Source organism: Sylvia atricapilla, chromosome 13 (genome assembly GCF_009819655.1).
Source record: "Sylvia atricapilla isolate bSylAtr1 chromosome 13, bSylAtr1.pri, whole genome shotgun sequence".
NCBI lineage: Eukaryota > Metazoa > Chordata > Aves > Passeriformes > Sylviidae > Sylvia > Sylvia atricapilla.
In genome coordinates, this window is record NC_089152.1 from 15,885,414 (window position 1) to 15,907,805 (window position 22,392).

The 22,392-nt window shown below is 39.7% G+C and overlaps 1 protein-coding gene across 3 annotated transcripts; it reads right to left on the bottom strand.

Moving 5' to 3' along the window:
• Positions 1–754: 754 nt before the first annotated feature.
• Positions 755–22,072, bottom strand: ICE2 (interactor of little elongation complex ELL subunit 2). Of its 3 annotated transcripts, XM_066328584.1 has the most exons (15): positions 21,912–22,072; positions 20,938–21,042; positions 18,516–18,783; positions 17,406–17,525; positions 15,991–16,125; positions 15,522–15,638; positions 14,241–14,400; positions 12,575–12,759; positions 11,074–12,100; positions 8,885–9,063; positions 7,319–7,448; positions 4,028–4,112; positions 3,887–3,937; positions 2,489–2,744; positions 755–1,856 (listed from the first exon to the last, which is right to left on the bottom strand). In XM_066328584.1, the coding sequence occupies exons 1-15, from the start codon at positions 21,938–21,940 to the stop codon at positions 1,665–1,667; spliced, it is 3,039 nt and encodes a 1,012-aa protein (XP_066184681.1). In that variant the 5' UTR covers positions 21,941–22,072; the 3' UTR covers positions 755–1,664. The 3 variants fall into 3 exon arrangements, with proteins under 3 accessions (XP_066184681.1, XP_066184682.1, XP_066184683.1); XM_066328585.1 differs by lacking the exon at positions 20,938–21,042 and having other exon boundaries at positions 21,912–21,987; XM_066328586.1 differs by lacking the exons at positions 20,938–21,042; positions 21,912–22,072 and having other exon boundaries at positions 17,406–17,542; positions 18,516–18,650.
• Positions 22,073–22,392: the final 320 nt, after the last annotated feature.

Here is a 22,392-nt window from a genome sequence, read left to right on the forward strand (position 1 = left end):
CAGACCTCCACCAGGGATCTCACACAGCACGGGACACTCTTCCCAGAGGCTTCCCTCCATTTCTGGTGGTTTGCAGCTCAATGCTGAACCAGGTGTGCTGGTCATGGGCAGAGCTTCCCAGGGTCTGGCACTAACCAGCATTTTCAAGTCAGCTGATATTGTGACCAAATCAATTGTCCCTGCATTTGCAGATGACATCAAACAGGCAGAAGAGGGAGGCAGAGGGGACAGATGAGCCACTATTCAGAAGACTTGAACAGCCTGCGTGACCAGGCCAACAAGAATTGCAGCAGCTTCAGCAGAGATGAAGTCCTATGTCCACAATGCAACACCAGGCAGCAGCAGCTCAGGCTGCTCCACTGCAGTTCTGCAACTTGTACACCATAATTAGTAATATAGCAGTGTAATGTAACAGACCATACATTTATACCTCATGAAACTGCACTGGGAAACCAAATTCCATACAAGTCTGGCAAAAAGTTTTATATACACAAACTGAAAACTGCCTTGAATCCCCCAGACAGAGTCAGTTATCTGGGAAAAATGACTCACAGCTAAAGTATTTCTATTATGAGAAGTTGCTAAGGGCATTTAGGATTTTGAATCAGAACTATTTGTAAATTGCAAACACAAGTTCAGCTTGTCAATAGCTTAATACTGCAGATAAAACAAGCAGTGGTCCAAAACAGGAATAAACTGAATAACTGAATAAATATATCTAACAGTTGGAAAAAAAAACGACATCAGAAAATGCTTTGTATTTCACAAAGAAGTTTTTAATATACATTCATTACTGAAGCTTGATCTAAAAAAAAAAAATCCCTTCTATCAGGATTTTTTAGCAGGTACACTCCAGTAAACAACTTTTTTTTTTTTTTACTTTTACCTTCATGACATTAGAACATGTCCTATCAAGTCCCAGTGCGCAGAAGAATGCTTGATCAGATGTGTGTACTTGGTAACTTTCTCAGTCCAAACAAAAGACTTGGAAGAACACCTTTAAGGCCTCTGCTTTTTCTGAAAGCAGCTTAAACATGCAAAAATACAGCTCTCCTGTTATAATTTCACTTGTTTAGCTGTAAGTTTTCTAATGCAAATTTATGGCCCTTACTATTCAAACAAATACAGCTTTTGTCCTTCATTTGTTACACCAGTCTAAAACGAAAAATGTTATTTTTCTAAGTTATTTAAAAGCCAGTATACACCATGTGTCAAATAAGTTAAATAATTAAATCCAAGTTGTTTCCCCATACCAAATACACAAAGTAAAATACATCTTTAAAATATGTGAGAACAAAAATCTAATGAATCTGGAAGGACTGGGAAAGTGGAAAAGCTGTTTTTCCTGTTACACAGTATTAGAGGTTGTTGTCAGCCACTGCTTCACTCTTCAGGATGTAGCCTTTTCTATAAGAATCACCAGACCCACAGAAGATACTCTGTTCCCCACAGCCAGCCAAGTGGCTGCAGCCACATCCTTTTTTTCTCTGATTGATTTTGAGATTTTCACTTGGAACACGTTCCCTGAGGTACCAAAGGGTTAAAGGTCTAGAGAATGCTTCAGCTACTGGAGCCATTTTCCCTGCCAGCATGTTCTGGCTCCTCTGAAGCTGCAAGGAACCTCAGATTTTTCTGTGTCCTCTTGTTCTTCTCCAGGCTTACTCCTACTTCACTTGCATTTTGTTGAATTTAGTTTTCCACTTTTTCTTCATTTTCCTTTGCTTGCAGAAATTCATCCTCAGCTTCTTTGGAGCCACACCTTCACTTCTAACAGGCTTAGCTGGCTTGCCTTTTGTTTCCATAGCTACTGGCCTTCCCTCACGGGGTGTGTCCGACTGTCCTTTCACCCCAGCCATCTACACACACATGGGGAGAGAATTAAAAGAAAACAAACAAAAAACAACTCAGAAAACCAAACTAGAATGACCAGAATTAATATTCTTCAGTCTGTATTGAGCACAAACATATAGAGCTACATTCAGAGAACTGCCTTCTACTACACGTGGTTTTACACAGGGCACAGCTGGTCTTCAGTCACCAGTGAGGAGTGACCAATCCTGCCTCTTCCCTGCCCACGTGCCCGGATCTCCTTCTGGCAGAAACCAAAGTGCACAAGGTGATTGGGAACGGATGCACGACAATCCTGCCCTCATATGACGTCATAGGTAACTCAACCTCCAAACCACCTCACAGTGCACAAAGCTGGGCAGTGGCTTTTACACAAATGACTAAGTCTCTGCTGAAAAAGAATAATGCTTGAAAATGTTCTTATTTTTAAAGGGCCATATTACCTCAAAAATAACAGAGGTGAGAGCAGGATCTTTGGGCAACTTCCAAAGCATGATAGGCATCACTTATTCACCAACATAAATTACAAAGCAGGATGGACTCCCAAAAAATTTCTGACCCCCGAAGATGACAGATAAGCTGTACCCCACAGGACTGAAATAGGTAACTCCTAAACTGCTAATCTAACTGAGATACTGACCTTCTGTTTCCAGCCTTCCCAGGGTGCAGGTGGAAAGGTGCACGGAACTCTTCCATGATTTATGTGGTAGGGCAAAGGGAGGCTGGGATTTAGGGGAACCCATGGGACTGAGAGAGTGGCAGGTACAGCAGGCAGATCACTGTGAGCTTTGTGCAAGTTATAGGATGATCTCGTGCTCTTGTCAAGAGAACTCTTGTAAACTGCAACTGATGAATCTCCGGCAGCGTGACTCAATAAATAAGAGCCCTCCTCCAAACTAAAATGAGAAAATAGTTCAAAATTAAAAATATTATTTATATAACTTTGGAGTTTTTTCTATTTGATCAGGATAGGTAATATGTTCTTAATGCAAAAGCAGAACATCTTTAGATGTTTAGTCCCTTTAGATGTCTTATAGAAAGACCGTGCACAAGAAAGGATTAATTAATATTGTATTGATAAACAGTAATTAATGAGTTTATAATGTATTCATAATGTACTAATTTATCAACAATGTACAGACTGTCACCAAATTTAACTAAACATGTAAGCATACACTGAACACCATCCATGTTGGGCAAACTGCAATTCCTTAACCAGCATCTTACAAAGAACAATGCCCATGTGGACACAGACACAAAGAACAGATGAGCTTTCAACACACACACAGGATTAAACAGATTTTCAGGAAGATGAAGGTCAACCAACTGCCCAGATCAGAAATCTTAGTCAAAAATCATGAACCTACAGAAACTATAAAGAGCAGGAAAACCCCTCTGTAATTTGAATGAGAAGGCTTCACACTCAGTGCAAGAAGCCTGCTACACACACACATACAAAAAAAAAAAAAAAAAAAAAAAAAAAAAAAAAAAAAAAAAAAAAAAAACAACACCCACACAAAAAAACAAAAACAAAAAAAAACCACTTTCAGCCTGAAAGCCTTGAAGGAGCTACATAAAGAGGCAGGAGAAAGGCTGCAGTGCCGTACAGAGGAAGACAGGCTACTCTAAGTCAAGGTAAGCAGAAGTGGACACAGTGTTTCTCTACAAATCAAGCAGGAAGAATAACAAACCCCAAGTACCCAAACCCTGTGTGAGCCCCTATCTATGATATTACACCTCACTCCTGTGAACTGTTTACTCAGCTCCAAGAACTCCAGTTTCCACTCTTGAAAAACTGTTTCAAAAACATCAAGTTCTTATTCTTTTGCATCATTTTTGCAAACCCTTTAACACCTAGCACATTTTACACAGTATTGCACTATGTTATGATAGCGCTAAGACAACCTGTAAAATATGAATTTCTTCATGTATACAAAGAAATAAAAATCAGAGTAGACCAACATTCTACAAGCATGAGAAACAGGACAAGCTGGGCAATGTGGCAAACAAATACAATGAACAAAAACAGAGAACTTACTCAGACACCTTCTTCAAAACATGATGAAGTATGTTTAATGAATTTGCAGGTCTGTGAAAGAAAAGAAATAGCAAAAATAGTAAACTGCAAGGCTTGTTAGGGCTTGAAATTCATAGCTAAAAACCTACTAAAAATACTTACTTAATCAATCCAAGTTTTTCTCTTAAACTTGCTGGACAAATCCTTTCTAGCATAAGAAGCTTGGATGTAAAAGCATCAATATGTCCTGAAAAAAGAAGTTCAATTCATACACTAAAAATAAAACCAGACAAATATAAGAGCATCATTTGCAGACCTAATGCCTTTTTAAAAGGATAAAAATCTTTCCTCTTTTGGCATAGAACAGTGAAAAGTATTTACCAATGTTGCACTGTAACAGAGTTCTGTATCCCTCACCACCCTCTCCTCAAAACAGATTTCTCTACTTCTAAACACACTGACAATGTAACTGGGGAAAAAAATAATAATTACAAAACATCTATGAATTAGTTCCATCTAGTTTATGTAACTGTATCTTGTATTTGAGAAGTGACTGATTGAAAATACTTGACATGTAGTAAGTTACCCATACACTATTTTTCCAACCCATTCTACAAATAATCTTAATTTAAAGCCAATTATATTCCATTCACATGAAGGTAAACTGTTCTTGCAGAAGGTTTTGCTTAGGCACTTAATGCAAATAAGCGAATAATGGTGAGGGTAAAATGCTCCCATTAATCAGCAAAGCTTATCACAACTTTATTTACTGCCTGGATCAAGTACAAGTGCCTTATTTGGGAAGCTTGTCACAGAGATTACTGCCTTTGCAGATGCAGGATTTCCTATCTGAGCAGGAAGGGCACTCAACAACCAAGCCCGGTGCTTTGCTGGCAAGAGGAAGACGGCGCTCTTTGTTTGATGATAATATCTCTGCTTCACTAGAACATCCTAAAAAATAATTCAACTTCACCTCCCCTGCAGCTGCTGCAGGAGGCCATGGTTCCACATCTGATTTCTGTCTGGAGCCCTGAGCTGGCTGCTGAGTCACAGCAGAGATGAGATCCTCCCTCTATCACCCACAGCAATGCTGCACAATTATGGGGCACAGACCAAGGTCCAAAGAGCTTCTCATACATACTTGGCAATACAAGACACGGTTGAGACAGGGAATTAAGCTTTTCCAAGAGACAAAAACACCTATGCAGTTTACCACTGAAGTCTGCTACATGCTCAAAACTTTAAAGGTAAAGGCTTAACTTGTCTGATCAAGAATGCAAGTTGCAGGTTTTGTGTTAGTAAGATCATAGTTTTCAAACCGTGTTGTTCCATACTTTCACACTCAGACTGTGAGGTAAATTTAAGAAGTGCAGTAAGTTTATGGCTTTACAAAATGTTTGACTTAAAAAATATTTTATTACAGAACACAGCATTTCATTTACAATAATTCAAACTGCAGCATGATTTCGGAAGCTCTCTGCCTTTCTCCTTACACTGAACAGATCACTCAAGTAGTCTTACTATCAGGCATCAAATTAGTGACAGAGAATAAGAGATTCACCCCATTTTAAGCTGTCCTTATCACAAGGATACCATCACCCTCAGAGAAGTGTCTCTGGAGTTTCAGGACAAGGCTCTCTGCTCCAAAGAGCCCTCTGAGTAAATCTAGACACTTGCAACACAGCATTTTTCACAGCTCCCTTAGGAATACCAACTGAAAGGCACAATTTCACAGCTACCTTGCAATATACCAAGAGCAGAAGACTCCCCAAGTAGAATATGATAACAGTTTCCTAATTAAAACTGTGTTAGATGCTCTTTCATAGAATGGATATTTACTTCCACATATTTCTTTTACCTGCCTCCGTACGAAACTCCATGGCAGTACCAAGAATCTGCCCCACAGACTGGGAGTACCCATTTACTGTGGGCAGGACAGAGACAACCCACAGAATGCTGTGACTCCTCAGAGCCCTCAAAAGGAGAATTCCTATGCACCCCATGGCTTGCTGCTGGAAGGAGTGTATCCAGGAGCTGCCAAACAATCATGACACTTTATCCCAAGCACAAGAACAGACGTGCTGGAGGCCAGTGCAGCCTGCCAGCCCAGGGCACTGCCTGTGCACAGCCAGCAGGGTCCTACAGGAGACACACAGAGCAAAGCTGTGCTGGAAGGGCTCTGTGGCTCTCCATCTGCACCTGCACACCCAGTCTGCTTCCTCCTGCATTCCCAAGAGTCTCCATAAAAAGGGGTGGTGGCTGGATGAGCTGTCTGCAAACTCCTGTGCAAGCCATTCCTTCAGTATCCTGTAACTGACGGGAGATTAGACAGACACTCCTCCACTCTGTGTACTCAGCAAACACCAGCCCTCTCCCCTCAGCTCACCGTTCCTCACACTGCTTGCCACTCTGGAAATGCTAATAAAAACTTGGCTAACATTTCCTACAGGAAGCCCAACTGCAGTTCAGCTCAGTATGCTGGGTATACCCTCAGTATAAATACTCAGGATGCACTCGGCATAGTGGTCTGCTTGTTAGAGAGGAAATGCCTCTGCACTGGGCATTAGGATACAAATAGAGAACTTTGGACATAATTAGCTCCTCATAAGAATTTATTTTTTAATGGAATGGAAAAGTCATTTTAAATACTGCTTCTGAAGTTTAGAATTAGAACATTATTTCCATTGAATAAAGAGAGCAGACTAAGATGCAACCAGCACATACACTGGATTTCACGTAATCCTAATAATTCTAAGGTAGCTTGCATAGTTTGTATGTAAAAACTGGACAACAGAGAAGTTAGCATTTCTAAAATAGCCTTCTGGTGTGAGCCAACAACAGCAAAAGTGTAATTCAGTGCACAAGTGGAAAGATTAGGCAACCACAGGCACAACTGCTGCCATAACAACCCTAAACCTCAGATTTGTTTCTACAAAAAAGCCAGGCAGTCCCCACTGCAGAACACTGGCTCACTGTACAAACAGGACAGCCCTCACTAAGTAGCATGTGCCAAGCATATTGTAAATATATCAACTAACCACTTTGCTGCAAATTTTCCCTTTTAAAATCTTATTAATTACAAAATAATTGGTATCAGAAAGCTCTCCATGTATTAAAAATGGTTATTAAAATAGTCTGGACACATTCTTTATATGTATCATTTTAATTTCTCTACACGACCCATATCTCAACAGACATAAAAACTTTCCTGACTTTTTAAAATGTCATTGTACAAACACGAATCCAGCATTTTCTACAGGATACTATCTATCTAAAACCAAAGCTGGAATATCCTCATCCAGCACCCAGCAGAAATTTTAGACAAAGAACTTACTGAAGATAGACATGAAAAAACACAAAATTAGAAAGTTAAAATAAGAAAGGATGTATGGAATATACCTTTAATAAACACGTTTCTTCTGTTATCCTACAAATACTCACACATGAACTTACCAACATAAAATGAGCATTCAGAATGCAGCATGCTCTGTGTCCACAGCTGGCACACCTCACTCTCTGTGAGAGCTTCCACACCATAGTAGGCTTGGTACTCGAGTTTTGGCAACAGGAATACAGGAGTCAGCTGAAAAAGAGAAGAGAAAAAATAGCACTCACTGTCCAAAACCATCTACAATTTAACTACATGTTGTAGTTCATAATAATCACAGTCCTCCACCATAGCTGAAGCAACAAAGACATTTCAGAGATTTTGTTTGAAGGTTCACATTCTATGAAATCAGTAGAAACTTTGGAGTATAGAGACTTTATATAGAGAAAGGTGAAATGGACAGGGGAAAAAAACCCAAAAAACCAAACAAGAAAAAAAGGCCAGGGGAAGCTTTTACAAATAACAAAATTCTGCCACTTAGCAACTTTTCCATGTGACTAAATTAATTTCAAGTTTACACTTCTGTGCTCTACTGCCCCCTGCAGCAATTTAAGAAAAAACACACAACATTTCTAATTAGCTTATTATTAGCAGAATTCTGCCATTTATCACTCCTGTCAGAATCTCACTTGAAATTACAACCCAGTGCTTGGGCTCTCATTTGCAATCAGAGGCTACCCTAACGAGTGAGTTAACTCTAATGAGCACTGTCAGCTCTCACAGACAAGTCACAGCTTAAATGCAGCAGAAATTAAAAAAAAACCCAAACAAGTGATTGGTTTCTGAATAACAAAGCATTATTCCCAAGCATTTATGAGCAGTGGATCAATAGCAAAAAAGATGGGATTTCTTCAAAATAAGATTCTAAGCAGAGACTCTTGGCAAGTAATCCTCGTTACAATGGTTATTTCCATCTCAAAAAAGCATGAACACCTCACAAAACATCTGCCTGCTGTAAATCTGGGATTCTCAGGAGGGACACACCACAACAAATTTGCTGAATGATTCAGAGGACTCTTAAAAAAATTACAAATTACTGAGAATTACAGACCAAAGTTTCCTTCTCCTCATGCTGCAAAGTGTATTTGGATTACAGCTGCATTCAAACCACTTAATTCCATGAGATAAACTATTTGCTAAGAAATGCCACAGTATTTTCAAGCAGAACAAATAGCATCTCTTACTGTGTTCTCTGTTGCTCATTTTATCTCCTATTTCTTTGCTTAACTAGGCATGATAGCAAAGCTGAATCCTGCTTGAAAGTATTTATGATCATGAACATTCTCAAAGCCTTGAATCAGCCCCCTAATTACTCCATTAACTTTTAAGAATAGCTCAAAATTACTTTTTTTTTACATGAGTAGCATTACCCAGGCGTATTTACTGTAGTAAAAAATGGAGAATCACACTTCCCTATCTTCTAATCAAGTAGCTTTAAAGAAATCACAAGTGATTCTTCCCTGTCTTGCTATAGCAAATATTTACTTACAGGAGACACACTGCAGGGTCACAACTGCTTCAGTGAAAGCACAAATGCTATCAAGGACTGGGAATCCCAGCAATGCCAGTTGAGCACAACTGGTTAAAAAACCCCAAAACAAACTGAGAAAAGCTGAAAACAAAATCTTTACCTTTTGGGCTTTTTTGTTTTTCTGGGACAGTGGCAGTGGCTTGACTTTCTGCACGCTGCACCGCACAAGTAACAGCAGGTCGTTCAGACTGAAGAGCTTGTACACAACGTTGCCCTCCTCAGGGGCCTGATACTCTGAAGGGTCTTCCTTAAGCAGCTGAAGTTCACCTGACAGCTTTCCTAGAGAAAATGAAGAAACCACAAGATGACAAGCTTGCATATTCTTTGCCATGAAGCTGATTAGCTTTGTTCCCCTGCAGTATTTTTTTTTTTTCAGTTTTGTTTCGTTTTTTATTCTAGGATCTGTTTTGTTTCCTAAGATTTGCGGGTGAAAACGACTTCATTAGGCACAAAAAAGTCACTTACATGCTCAAAAAGATTTTCAAGTAATTACATTTGGGCAACGTGCACTCTTGAAGAGAATATTTCTAGATGATCCCACATCATTAGATTTCTCAGACAAATCAGGAGAACTCCAAATGAGACTCGATTTCTGTATAAATGTAGCTCAAAAACTGCTTTTTAAGCCACAGTCACCCACCACAAAGGAGAGAAATATTTATTTACAATGAATGCCTTCTGAGAGCTGCCATCCATCCATCAGGTGCTGAAGGAACTCAGGTCTCAGGTCTGGATGGCAGCAGAGGTTTCCACACCACACAGAGTTCAACTCCAATCTGGATACCACCATATTCAAGAGGGGCCACTGCATCTCCCAGGGCAGCTTTGAGTACACGCACAAACATCCCTTCAACCCTTAGAAACATTTTAACAAAACCTTTCAAATAAACACAGTAGACTCCAAACTGGTTTACTGAAAGTGTATCCAATTCTTTCTTTTTTTGTCCTGCAGATATGTGGAAATAGGTGTCAAAACTACACCTACAAATAGGGATTGCTGCGGTGCTGTGAACAAATACATTTTCAACGTTGAATTTAGAGTTTATGTGCATGCACACTGTGGGAGATATTATCCAAGGAACTGGAAGTAATTTTCTGTTAGTAAAATATATAACTCAAATCTGGCTTTCTGCAAAATAGACATGCAAAGAGGTTTCTCAGCTTGCTATAGAACTTTCCAATGGCAGAATTATGCTTTCTATTCCTACGCAGTCACTTTTCAGCATGTTGGCAATACTGGTTTCACAATCTCTATTAAAAAAATTCTATTATAAAACATCTGAATTCTATACTTTATCTTTTTAACAGAGAGAGAGAAATACAGCATCATGCCTCTCAGCCTTTCAAACTGAGGGGGGAAACATGGTTTAAGTGATTATTCATCTAAATCAATAAAAATGTAGGAAGTGATGACACAATTTCAACTAAAATGGAACTCATTATGTTAATCTATAGATTAAGTAATAATTCCTATATGATCAAATGCACATCTCAGAAAATACCAAACATGTTTTCCCACCAAAAAGCATGGATCTGTTGGAATCAAATATCTGAGAAAAGTATCTGTCCTGACACAACCTGTCTGGTTTCCTGCTTATTTATCTAACACAATCAAATATTTTTCACTACAGCTGTACAGAGCTCAGAAGCAACTCGGCCATGTGAGGAAAACCTCCAGGGCCATGATCCCCAGAATCTTCACAACTTGGAATTCTGGGCTAAGGTCCAAGTGCAGCATAGATTCAACACCCAGCTAACTGCCTGAAAACTTGGAGAGGTGGCTTGTAGGGAATCCTCATTTGCCTTCTGGAACAGAGTGCTGAGACTTAAGCAATAGCAACTGAACCAGGAGACTCAAAACTTAAGACATACAAATTTTTTCCTCCCATTTTTAACTGTGTAATTAGATTGACTTTTATTCTACAAAATTTAAAATTATTCTACTTTCAATTGACAAGAAACTACTTTTGCAGACTAGACTACTCAAATATCTGAATTTTCATGCAAAAATAACTCGTTGCACCACCAAATGATTTCTTTTCCTTGCTTAAAAACCTCGTGTACAACAACTTGTTTCTCTACAGAACAGTATTTCACATTCACCTCTGTGGACAGACAGCTCCCAGTGCTCCCTTCTGTGTGCAAGACAGTAATTCCCACACAGAGGAGGCACTGTGAACTCCAGTCACATCTCCAAACAGATGTAACAGATGCACTATTGACACATTCTTCAGATAAAGGTCAAGTGTTTTCTGTTCAGTTTTCCTCCCATGCTATGACCACACTTACTCTTGGGCGCTCCCTCAAAAAGCCACGTCCAGGTGTTTCTGGAGGAGCCAGTGGGATTGGAGGCTGGGGCTGGCACAGGTTCTGTGCTGGAGGTCACCAAGGCTTTTGGGGACTGAGGCAGCTGGGCTGGCACAGCATTAGAGTTATCACAGCTCACCACCGGCTCATGAGCTTTCTGGGAAGGGGACTTGAGAAGTTCAGTTTGCATTTTCAAAATTTGCCCAACAGGATCCAATTCTTTGGATATCTTCTTTGAAGGTTTCTTAGAGGCTTTTTTTCTCTGATCCATGGTATCTGAGCAGTCAGTGATGCTTGCTAAAGGACTCTGGGCAGCGGAAGGAGATCCGGCAGTCTCTGCTGAGGTAGAGGAAACAGTGGTTTCCACAGCTGGTTTGCCAGAAGCAGTGGTTTCACATCCTAAATCAATCACCAAACGCTCTTCATCCGTGTCACTGCTGCAGAAAAAAGTCTCTTCTTCCTGTGCAGCATCAGGCTCTTTCTCAGAACTCACTGCAACAGAGAGAGGATTTGTTTCACTGTCCAGCATTTCCTTGGTCGTGGTATCCTGTGAAGCGTCAGGCTCTTTCTCAGAGCTCACTGCAACAGACAGAGGATTTGTTTCACTGTCCAATCCCTCCTTGGTCACGACATCCTGTGCTCTGTCCAGTCCTACCTCCACTGACTGAAAGCTTGGAGGAGAATGTTCCTGAGGGCTGAAGCATGGAATGCCATCCAATGATGGAGGCTGGACGCTGGCACATGCTGAACCTTCTTGCTCAGAAAGGATGTTTTTCTCCTCTTTATCTCCATTGTTTATGGTGGATGAACTCTTCTCACCCATTTTGAGGCCATGAGATAAAATTTTAGCAGTGTTACCAGCTGCAGGTAAAGTACTTTCTATTTTACAAGTTCTTGGGAGCTTGGTAGTTGCTCCAAAAGTTTCAAGCTCTGTAACATCATCATCAAAGTCCATCCCTGTGTCATCTGGAGGAGGAGCTGTCCTGCACTGGTAGGTGTCAGAACACACCTTAACGCAGGGATGAGAAAGTAATAAAATTAACAAATGGCAAAATGATAAAACAAACCAAGAAACGAGACATTGCCCAACTGAAAACACAAAGAATGTTCTACCATCCATATCTGACTGTTAGGAAAGAGGAGAAGTAGTTGAGAAGTAGTCCAACAGTAGCTGAACTGTTTTTCTAGTTTAACTTGGAATATCTTGGGTCCTGTGAGTTGACAGGCCTTTCTAAACAGCAAAAGTTCACAGAACTTTTTCCACTGAAAAAGACATTTTAATGAAGTAAATATTGAAGCTGAAATGCCCATGTAGAAGCATTTAAAGGAACTAAACAGACATTTTCTAACAGGGTCTGTAACTCAGCAACAGAAAAACCACCAACAGAAAACCAAAATTTCCCTAATCACAGAAAAAGCAACTTAGGATTTTAACACAACTTTTTGGTTTTGCTTGTTTTTAGGAATACATGAACCTACATACATCCCACTGAAACAGGCTGTCCTCAGCTGGTTTGTCCATTGATACAACAGAAACTGGAACGTAGGATGTTTTAGTTGCCAGGAAATCCATTGGAATTTCATGGAAGATTTGATTCCTCTCTCTTACAGTCATTTCTTTTCTCAGCAGAGGTGGATCAACATAAACCACTTTAGCTGGTTTGCTACCTTTCCAAGAATGAAAAGAGATTGAGAACACATTAAATGAAGGAAGGAAGACGGTTGTATAATTTAAATAATAAATCTTTCAACTTCCAATTACAGTGAAATGCACTGCACATGCACACCAGAAGAAATGAAAAATGATCCTTTCATTCATTAACAACAGGAAATAAAAGTATGTCCAGATATGGTGTGAATTATTATGATCCTGCAGCAGCAATACCCACCACATTAATAGCTGAACATATTTCAAATGCAGCTCTAAGTAGAGAATTTGTAAAATAAGAACTGAGGATTCATCATTTCCTATATAGCATCATATCATCAAACGAATCCTGTTTTCCAAAAAGATCTTTTTTTCTTTCTTGTTTGAAAGTCAATTCTTTTTTTTTAGTCTCATTGTCCAAGTGATAGCTGCAGTTTATTTCTCTTGTAATCAGTTTACTCTGTCTGGGCTCTGGTGCCTCACTCCTTTGTTTGCACCTTAACACACTTACATATGAATCACCCAAATATAAAAGCAATACCCTGCCCACCACAACAGAGAAAGCCAAGGCACATGGTGAACAGTTTTCCTGTTTTACAAAAAAAAGTAAATTAAAGCAAGGAGTTGGTTACAGAGACAAGCAGAAAAGGAAGGCAGAGCAAAACCCTTCAAGAACCACAGTGCATTTCTAACACAATCTGAATGTCCTTCAGGTGTTAATTTTGGATCCAAAAATTAGGTTTAAAAACTGTAATGCTGCTACAAAAGGAATCAGGCATTATCTTTACTGATAAAGTAATTTAATTTCACACAGGAAAGTGAAAATCAGTAAACGTTGCAGGTATTTGATACCTTATTTACTATCTGTAAGTCTCCTTTAGAAACCTGAGTAAAAAAGCACAGAAGGACATTCCAATACCACAAACATAAATACTTGTATAAACCGTATTGTGTTTAAAACAAAAAATGTAAAGAAGGAGATTTCTATACAGATTACTGAAGAAGTGCTTCACACCTAAGTCAAGCAGTCAGATGAGTTCACCAGTTTATTAAAACATTTTTTGTTGCAACTGAAAATATTATCTTCATGGACATTCGTTCCTTATTTACTATACTATGATGTAAATAGATCCTTTTAATTCCAGAAAATGTTTGCTCTTTGCTTTTTCATAAAATTTCAGAATTTCTCTGTTTTTTTAGTTTACTGAAATCCATTCACTTGATAATTTTAACAGCTTTATGGAGTTGTTTTCTTTCCACGAAGCACAACTGACAGTTTTTAAAAGCAAGACTGGTTTTAACTGGTTTTTTTGTTTTGTTTTGTTTTGGCCTTTTCCCCCAGGTGGAAAATAGCTGAATGTCCAAATTGCAAGTTTATGGTGGTAACTGTAGAGTAACAAGGTGGAAAAAGGTATAGGAAATGATATCCAGTGACCCAGGATCAGCTTTCCAGCTTATTTGCACAACTCCCCCGCAGATTTATAATAAAAACATTCCATACCTTCAACAGTGATCATTTTAACACAAACTGGAATTTCCCACTGTTCCTTGTAGTTTAGCCCATGATTATTCAGCAAAGTAAATAACGACTGATCACTTAAAACAACTTGAGGACAGTATTTCAAAGCAAGTTTTTCTGCATTTGAATCTGAACTAATATTCTAAAGAGAAAAAAAAAAAAGTTACTTCTTTCAAAGACATTCTTAAGAAATACACATAAATTTAAATTTACAAGAAAAACTCCAAACCAAACCAAAAACGGGTTTATACAACCCCTACCCCCAATGAAGTCCAAAGACTACCACAGTGCCAGGCTTCAAAATGAAATCAAAGAAAAAAAACTTCCCTGAAGGTTTTCAGTTGAATCTTAGGCATTTACATTGCAGCATAAGAAAATATATCTTTTTAACTTGTATTTTCAGTTGATTTCTATACATTTGAATTACTAGGTTGAATAAGAATTTAGACTATCATGAAATATGGGAGTGTGCTGAACAAAAAAAACCCAAAAAACAAAACAAAAAAAAACCAAACAAAAAAAAAAAAAAAAAAAAAAAAAAAAAAAAAAAAAAAAAAAACACAACCCCACCAGATTAACTGACAAATATACACTACAGATCTTCTTTACGAGGTAAGCAACAGCACAACAAAACCATCTAATATTGAAGTCTAGTTAAAACTGCACAGTTGTTTCAGTACTGATTAGGTATAGAGAACCTTAAAACAAATATGAAACCATGAAAAAAATTAGAATTGAAATGATAAAATTGTTAAACTTTACAAGTACATGTTTCCATGAAGGAAGGAGGCTGGGAATGCTCATGAGATTGAAGAACCTCATCAAGGACTAAGAAGATAATGGGAGCCCAGGAGCACTGGGGGCCATGAGAGAAGTAAAAAAAATCCAGTTATGTTCTTTTTTTCTGCCACCTGAGACATCTCAGAAAGGTTCTGTTTACAGCTCTAACATTTTTGAGGCTTATACCATTCTCCTGCATCACCTCTGCTCCTTTCTTCAAGTGTCTCTGAAATTACAGTGCTTCTGTTGAAAGTTGGGGGTTTGATTTGTGAAAAAACTCCTTAAATTAGCTGATAAAAAATCATGGGCAATAAACAGTCAAAAACTCAGCTCTAAAGAATGAAAACATTTTAGGAACACAACCAGAAACACCAGCTATTTAATGCTCCAGTGCAGTCTAAAAACTGTTCAACACATAAAAAGGATCAGATTGCACTTCTGTACAAATTATGCCTTACAAATGACAATAAAAAGGTCACTTACATTATGCATAACATGAGCCTTTTTTTCGGGGGTTATAATAGATGTAACAGTGCTATAATCCGTGGGCAGCTGAACGGCCATGGGAGGAAAATATATTTGACCACGTTTTGCTGTACCCTGGGGGAAATCAAGCAATATCAAAAAACAGCTTTCACAGCAATCATGCTCACCCAACACTGCACTTCTTATGAAGAAAAATACCAGGAATTTACACAGGTGCATTACAAAGTTATGTGATATGAGAAGACATACTATCAATGCAATATTTTATGGGAAATATCTGGTAAAAAGGGTTCACAGACTTAGTACCAAAACAATTTGGTTAAAGTTTTAATTAAATAATTTAAATTATAACTGCTAACTCAAGAAATTAATAACAATTGCAAAAATCCCTAATCTTTGCATAGCACAATTCTGATGTAACTCTACTTATTTAAAAAATGCACAAACCCATAACATAAGGTATTACCATTGCAAGAAGATTTTTTTCCAGCTTAAAGGTCAGCCCTGTATGAAACTTTCCTCCCATGATACTCATGATCTCCTGCAGGGTGTAAATCTCTGGATACTTCTGCACATGTCCAATACACGCACGTAGCAATTCCTAGCACAAAAAGAAAAATAACTTATGCATTTGTACCTTTCCTAAGAACTTAATTTTGAAAAGCTTTTCCCACAATTTCAAGTTGTATTTAAAAACTTGCAGGTACCAAATATGGATCTATAACACTCTTAGAATCACTGCTGTGAGAACTGCAATATATTCCAGATTCTCCTCAGCCCTTCATAAGGGAGGCTGACAATGTATGCACACAGCTCAGGCAATCATTAAAAACATGCAGTTTAGTACAGTCTAAACCCGGTAATTTTCTTTTTAGTTATTTGTCTTGGCTTTTAGAGGAAGGAATATTTTTTGTGTTACTACCCAGCTTACACTAAGCCTAGGCAAAAGTCACAAAGGTTAAGGCATAGGATGATTCCATTTGTGTTGAAACTTGCTATCACATCAACTCTGTGTAATTTTTTTACAATACTTGAATTAGGCATTTAGTATACTTAGATTTTATTTAGTAACTAGAATGAGTTATCTCTGCAAGTATTGGTTGGAACAAAATATGGAAATATGGGCCTCTATTTCATTTTTAAGTCAAGGTATTAACAACAAATAGGACTTGAATTCTGGAGACACATTTTGTGACCAGAAGACAAGATACAAAATAGCAAAGCCAATCCCAATATTTAGGGGGCAAAAATAAAAAAGCAAGCAGGATGTTTGTCTTCACATGTGCCCAACCTCTGTGTTAACCCACTAATGGGAAAGTTTAATGAACCTATATTCTGGATTTTTTTCAAGAATGTGGTACAAACCCAAGAATGATACATGCAGTTGCATTCATGTTTGATCTTAGAATCATCAAAGTGGATATTTAACACAGCATGAACTTGCAGACTGAACTTTATGATTAAAGCCTGAGTAACTTCTAATTAAAGTGACTATAACATGCCACTGTGACACGCTGCTAAGCTTTCCTGAGGAGGAAAGCTGAACATTCTGTCCAGAAGTGTATATCTAGGAGCCACTTCTTAACAAACATCCACACTTTAAGTGCAGCTCCTCCTTGCCCAAATACAGATTTATTTATTTGATGAATAAATATTTTTGCAGGATTGTTAAAAGTGATTTCCCTTCTATCAGAGATTTTTGGCTCCAATGAACCATGGGCCAAGCCACACTGTGCAGCATGAGGGAAACGGCCACTTCCCCAGCTCATCCCAACACCAAATCAGTAGGTCAGGGAACATCCCAAGAGCAGTTCTGTGTATCCCAACCATGATCTCAAGATGATTTTTTAAGAAGGGCTGGAATTAAGCATTGGTAATTACCTCAGTGTAACACAGAGCATCTTCAGAGATAGAATCATAATCTTGGGCGCAGCTCTTCGCAGCGTTTTGGGCAAATTTCATGAATTCTGCAACTTCATTGTTCACTACTTCTTTCATTTGCTGGGAGAATGAAAAATCTATTTTTAAGACAAAACAGAATCCTCTATGCTAGATATGTAACCAACAAAATTTCCAGAGTGACAGTGCAGCTAATGGTATGAGGGAAGGAATAGATTCCACTTGCTACTCCATTTGACAAGTGTTCAGTTTCACTTAAGTAAAAAGAATTTCCTTAAAAAAAAATCCCAAACCAACAACACACCATCCTCTACGAACAGCAAGTGTCTTTTGATACCATGACTTATAAATAGAGAGGTTACAAGATATGGTTGATGAAGTTTACACTGCAAAGTCACAAAGATATCTGAGTTCTGATTTCATGAGAAATTACAAGTAACAACAACACAGTAGTTACTGATGTGCCTGGAAATGCTATTTCCTTTGTGACAGCATACAATAAAGAAATTAGCATTAATAAGGAAGCACAGAAAACCAAATGCAATGGCTCAAAACAATTTGCTGATTAATGACATTTTACAGGACTCAACCATCACGGTCCTCCCAGCCAAGATGAAGGTGGGCAGCACACAGGGCCCTCCCCTGCGGATGGGCAAAGCTCCCACAGCTGCCAAAGACCCCAACAACAAGTATCCATGGCCTAACAGCTCTACATGCCACCATGAAATACTAAAATCACAGGAAGGACAACTTCTATCTCACCCTTCAGGAAAAAAAGGGTTTTTTTGGGGGGGCTGGGAGGCTGTTTGGTCAGTTGTCAAAGATCTACACTTAGCCCCAGTTGTTCAGATGACTTAAAAAAAAACCCAACCAAAAAAAAAGCCACAAAACCCCACTTTCAATGAAATAACCAAATACACTTTCAATTTCTATTAAAAAGCTTATCCTGAATATTTCAAACTTTCATAACACCATGAATTCTATGACAAATTAATTATGACAAATTGAACTGAAAATCAATTTTTCCCTTTTATTCTTTGTAAGAAAAAACTGTATGACTCCCTTTGTGATGATCCTATGTTCATATCTTACCATATATGTGAAAAATTCCCTTTGACTTGCTGCATCAACTTCGAAATGGTTTTTTGTTTTTGAGAACTTAGTCATCAGATACAAGTAAGTTTTCTGCTCCTTCTCAGTCAAACAGGAGGTAAATGGATAGGGGAGTCTGGGTTCTGGAAAAGGATGCTCATCAGCTGGGCTTTTAGCCTCCCCCTCAAATGACTCTGCAGCCTGCATGCTGCAAGTCTGTTTCTTTTCTAAGGAGTTTGCCAATGCCTCCACATTTTTCTTTGGCTCTCTGAAAGAAAAGGAACAAATGAGAGACTTTGCAGTCTTCACATAAATAATAATACTGGTCAGAAACACTAAAGGCAGCTGTGCAAGCCTGAACTGCTCTGGGATAAACTGCTATTCCAATTCCTGTCTGTGCACTGTTCTTATTCTGAAACTTCACCTGTACAATCAGACTGGCACTTAGTGCCAGCAGCAGGTCTGCAACTGGTTTAAAAACAAAGATAGGGTTTTCTTTAAAAAAAAAAAAAAAAAAAAAAAAAAAAGGTGTTAACAAGCTAAATACGATACACGTTCTTTGTTCTGGAAACAGACATTATTAATTAAAAGATTAAAAATCCTCAAATTTCATCAGTCAGTGATGTTCAGAAACTGTTTGCACTCAGAAAGGTCAGACTTATCATTCAATTCTGATAGTAAAGGAGAAAGATTTAATTCGAAATAGTCTTTCTTTCACTGCATAAGGAAATTAAAATTACTTCATTGTAACAACAGAAACTCCAGATTTCAAAGAAGAAGTTCTTACAGAATACACAAATCAAGCATTTAATTTTCTACTCTAAACAAGGTTGGAATTAGTCACCAAAAATAAGAGTAGGCTAGGGCAAGGCGCATGGCTGTTCTAACAACAATAAAGAAGTAACATAAAGCTCCTTCTTAAAACAACTCCAGTAAACAAAGGCCAACCAGCCTAGCCCTGGTCTATTTAAAATAATTGTACTTAAGAGAGAAAATATTTAAGGCTAACAAAATGAACATTAACTGGTGATCTTGGAAAAAGCATATTTTTAAGATACTATTTCAGCAGCAGAAAACATCTCGAGTGTCATTCAAACCCAGCAGTATCACATCCACGGTTCTTAATAACACTTCACAGCTGTCTCTCTAAATATGAGAATGTGTCCATCCTTGTGGCACAAACTGGCAAATTTAATTAAGCTGTAGCAGCAACAAGATGCTGACTCAGATATGCCAGTGTAAGAACATCAAGAAATTCTAGCAGCTTAAATTGGCTATATTCAGCACTGAATGAAATGGCAGCACATCAAGATCATTTCAGTATGCACTGCTGTCACAGTCTTCATTGGGGTGCAAACCAAAATAATCTGACAGAGCTTTTCTGTCCATATTTACAGCATTATACTTTATTGGAGCTGATGGCTTCAATTTTCCCCCTTCATTTTATCAGCAACCCGCTTTCACTGCTCCCACACCAAAACACACTTTGGTAAATATCTATGAGAAACTCCCCAAAATTAGCAAATTTCCTCCAGCTTTTACTTTCGCTCTTGCTACAAGAGGTTTAATTTCTCTTCCTCTTGACTCTGGCCACACAACCCAGTTCCATTGATTTCTGATTTTTACAGGTGCAGCCTCTCTCTGACTTCTGCCTGTAAACCCACTGGGACCACACACAGCTGGCCACAATCCCCCTTGGAGTGGCCACTCCACAAAGCCTTCTAAGGAAGAATCCCACAGGACTATCAGATGTACCGGTAACAAGCTGTGAGCCTGTGCTGGGATCTTTCCAATTGCAGGAAAGTTGCTCCAGCAGATATGAAGCAGAACAGCCTTCTCTAGCCAAAGATGGGGGATGAAGGCATGTGATGTTACAGGCAGCCCCCTCCTCAAATGCACACTCTCATTGTCAGTTCATAAAAACACAGTAATTGCCCTTCTGAACAAACTAATGCCCTAGATGCTGAATCCTTACCTGGCATCCCACCCACATTCCTCCCAGTGTGAAGGTTCATCCACCAGCCATCGTGTTCACCTCCCTTATCAGCTTAGTAACTCCTTAAACCAAAAGTCTAAATCCAGCCCTCCAAATGCTGACATCCAGCAGCACGAGCCACATTTTTCACTATGTGAAACAGATGTTATTCAGCTTCCTCAGCCTAAGAAAATCTAAAAATGACACCAAAACTGTAAAAACCACACTACCTGTACCACCTGTGTTCACACAGCTTCATTTCCCAGACCAAAGGACTCAACTCAGACTGCTCCTGCTTTCTGAGGCTTCACAAAGATGCAGGCCAACAGCTGGCCCAAGGAGGCACTAACAAATCCCTGTGTGCCAGGCATGAAGCTTTCCCCAAAATAGTCTGGGGATGTGTCCACGGGATGGTAACAAAGAGCACAAAATGGTAAAACAATATACCTGTTTGATAAATGCCAGAGTTCAGAGAGGCTCGGAGACAAGGAATATTTTTCATAAAGTTCACGGGAGAAAAATACTTCTTGGCCATTTTTTGGTGAAATATCCCTAATAAAAGAAAATTTGAAAATAAATGTATTGCAAAACAAACAAAAATGAAAGGCCATAACTGCCCCTGAGAAACATAAAGAAGAATTTAATTTATATGAAAAAAAAAGAGGCTACCTACACAGTGGTTTCAGATTTCCTCTCTATAAAAGTTATACATGTACTAATGCCTTAAGTTCTTCAATAGTAAAATACATATTCTCCCCAGTACAAAATAATTCCAATATAAGATAAAAATTCTAGGTATGGTGAGAGAAATTGTGATCCGAGTTTCACACTTTCACATGTTCATGAATCAAAAGCAAACTCTGGGTTGAAATCGCTGCAATTTTTGAGAAAAATACACCGGGTTTAACTTTTCAAAAACGAAAAGTTTGTTCTTGTCTTCTACGCTGATGTGACCTTCTGTATTACCTTTTTCTTTTACAGCCGTTCAAGTGTACAGGGTTTATAAAATTCCAGCATATCTATCGTGAAAGGTACGAGCAAAGATTTTATTTACGTTTTATATCACAAACTAATTCCAACCCGCCTCGCGTGTCTAGGGTTAAAGAGCCGCATTCGGTATTTGCAGGGCCTTTCGCACTAACAACGCGAAGCACCCGGAGCGCAGGCCGCGTACCCGCAGCGCTCCCTCACCGCCGCCCTGAGCGCGGAGCGGCCCGCGGGCCCGGCCCCGCGCTCCTCCCGCTGCACGGCGGCGGCCGCAGGAAACGCCGCACCCGCCCTCGGGGCGGGAACAGAGCCCGCCCCGCTCCTCCCGGGCCGCGGCGCGTTCCGCTCCCGGCGGGGCAGCGCGGAGCTGTGTCCGCCGCCCACGCCTCAGGCGCGCCCGGCCAGGGCGCTCAGGGAGAGGGAGGCGCGCTCACCATGTCAGCGGAGGCCCCGCGGCCGCCATCTTGGCACGGCCCTCAGAGCAGGGCTTTCGCCGTTCCCCGTCTCACCGCCGTGCAAGCCCGCCTCAGGGCACTGGCCAATCAGCGCCCGGCACGTGGGTCAGGTGTCCTGAACCAGCCAATGGGGACACGGGCTCGAGCAGAGCCTCAGAGTGAGGCCGCCATTTTGTGGCGGGCGGGGCGGATGAACGCCCGCAGCCGAATTGTGTGGGAAATCTGCCCCGTGTTCACAGGCGGGGCCTAGGCGGAGTTTGGGCAGGAGGCGGATGTCTCGGGGGGCACATCCCGCCCCTCCCTGGGTGTTTCAGAGGTGGAGCCTTGGGCAGAGGGTGGGTGTCCCGGGTGGTTCCTCCCGCTCCGGGTGTACTCAGGTGGAGGGAGGGCTGCTGTAGAGGGGTTGGCGCCGCGTGTGAGGGCTGAGGTGCCCATAGACGCGGTTGCGTTCAGCAGCTTC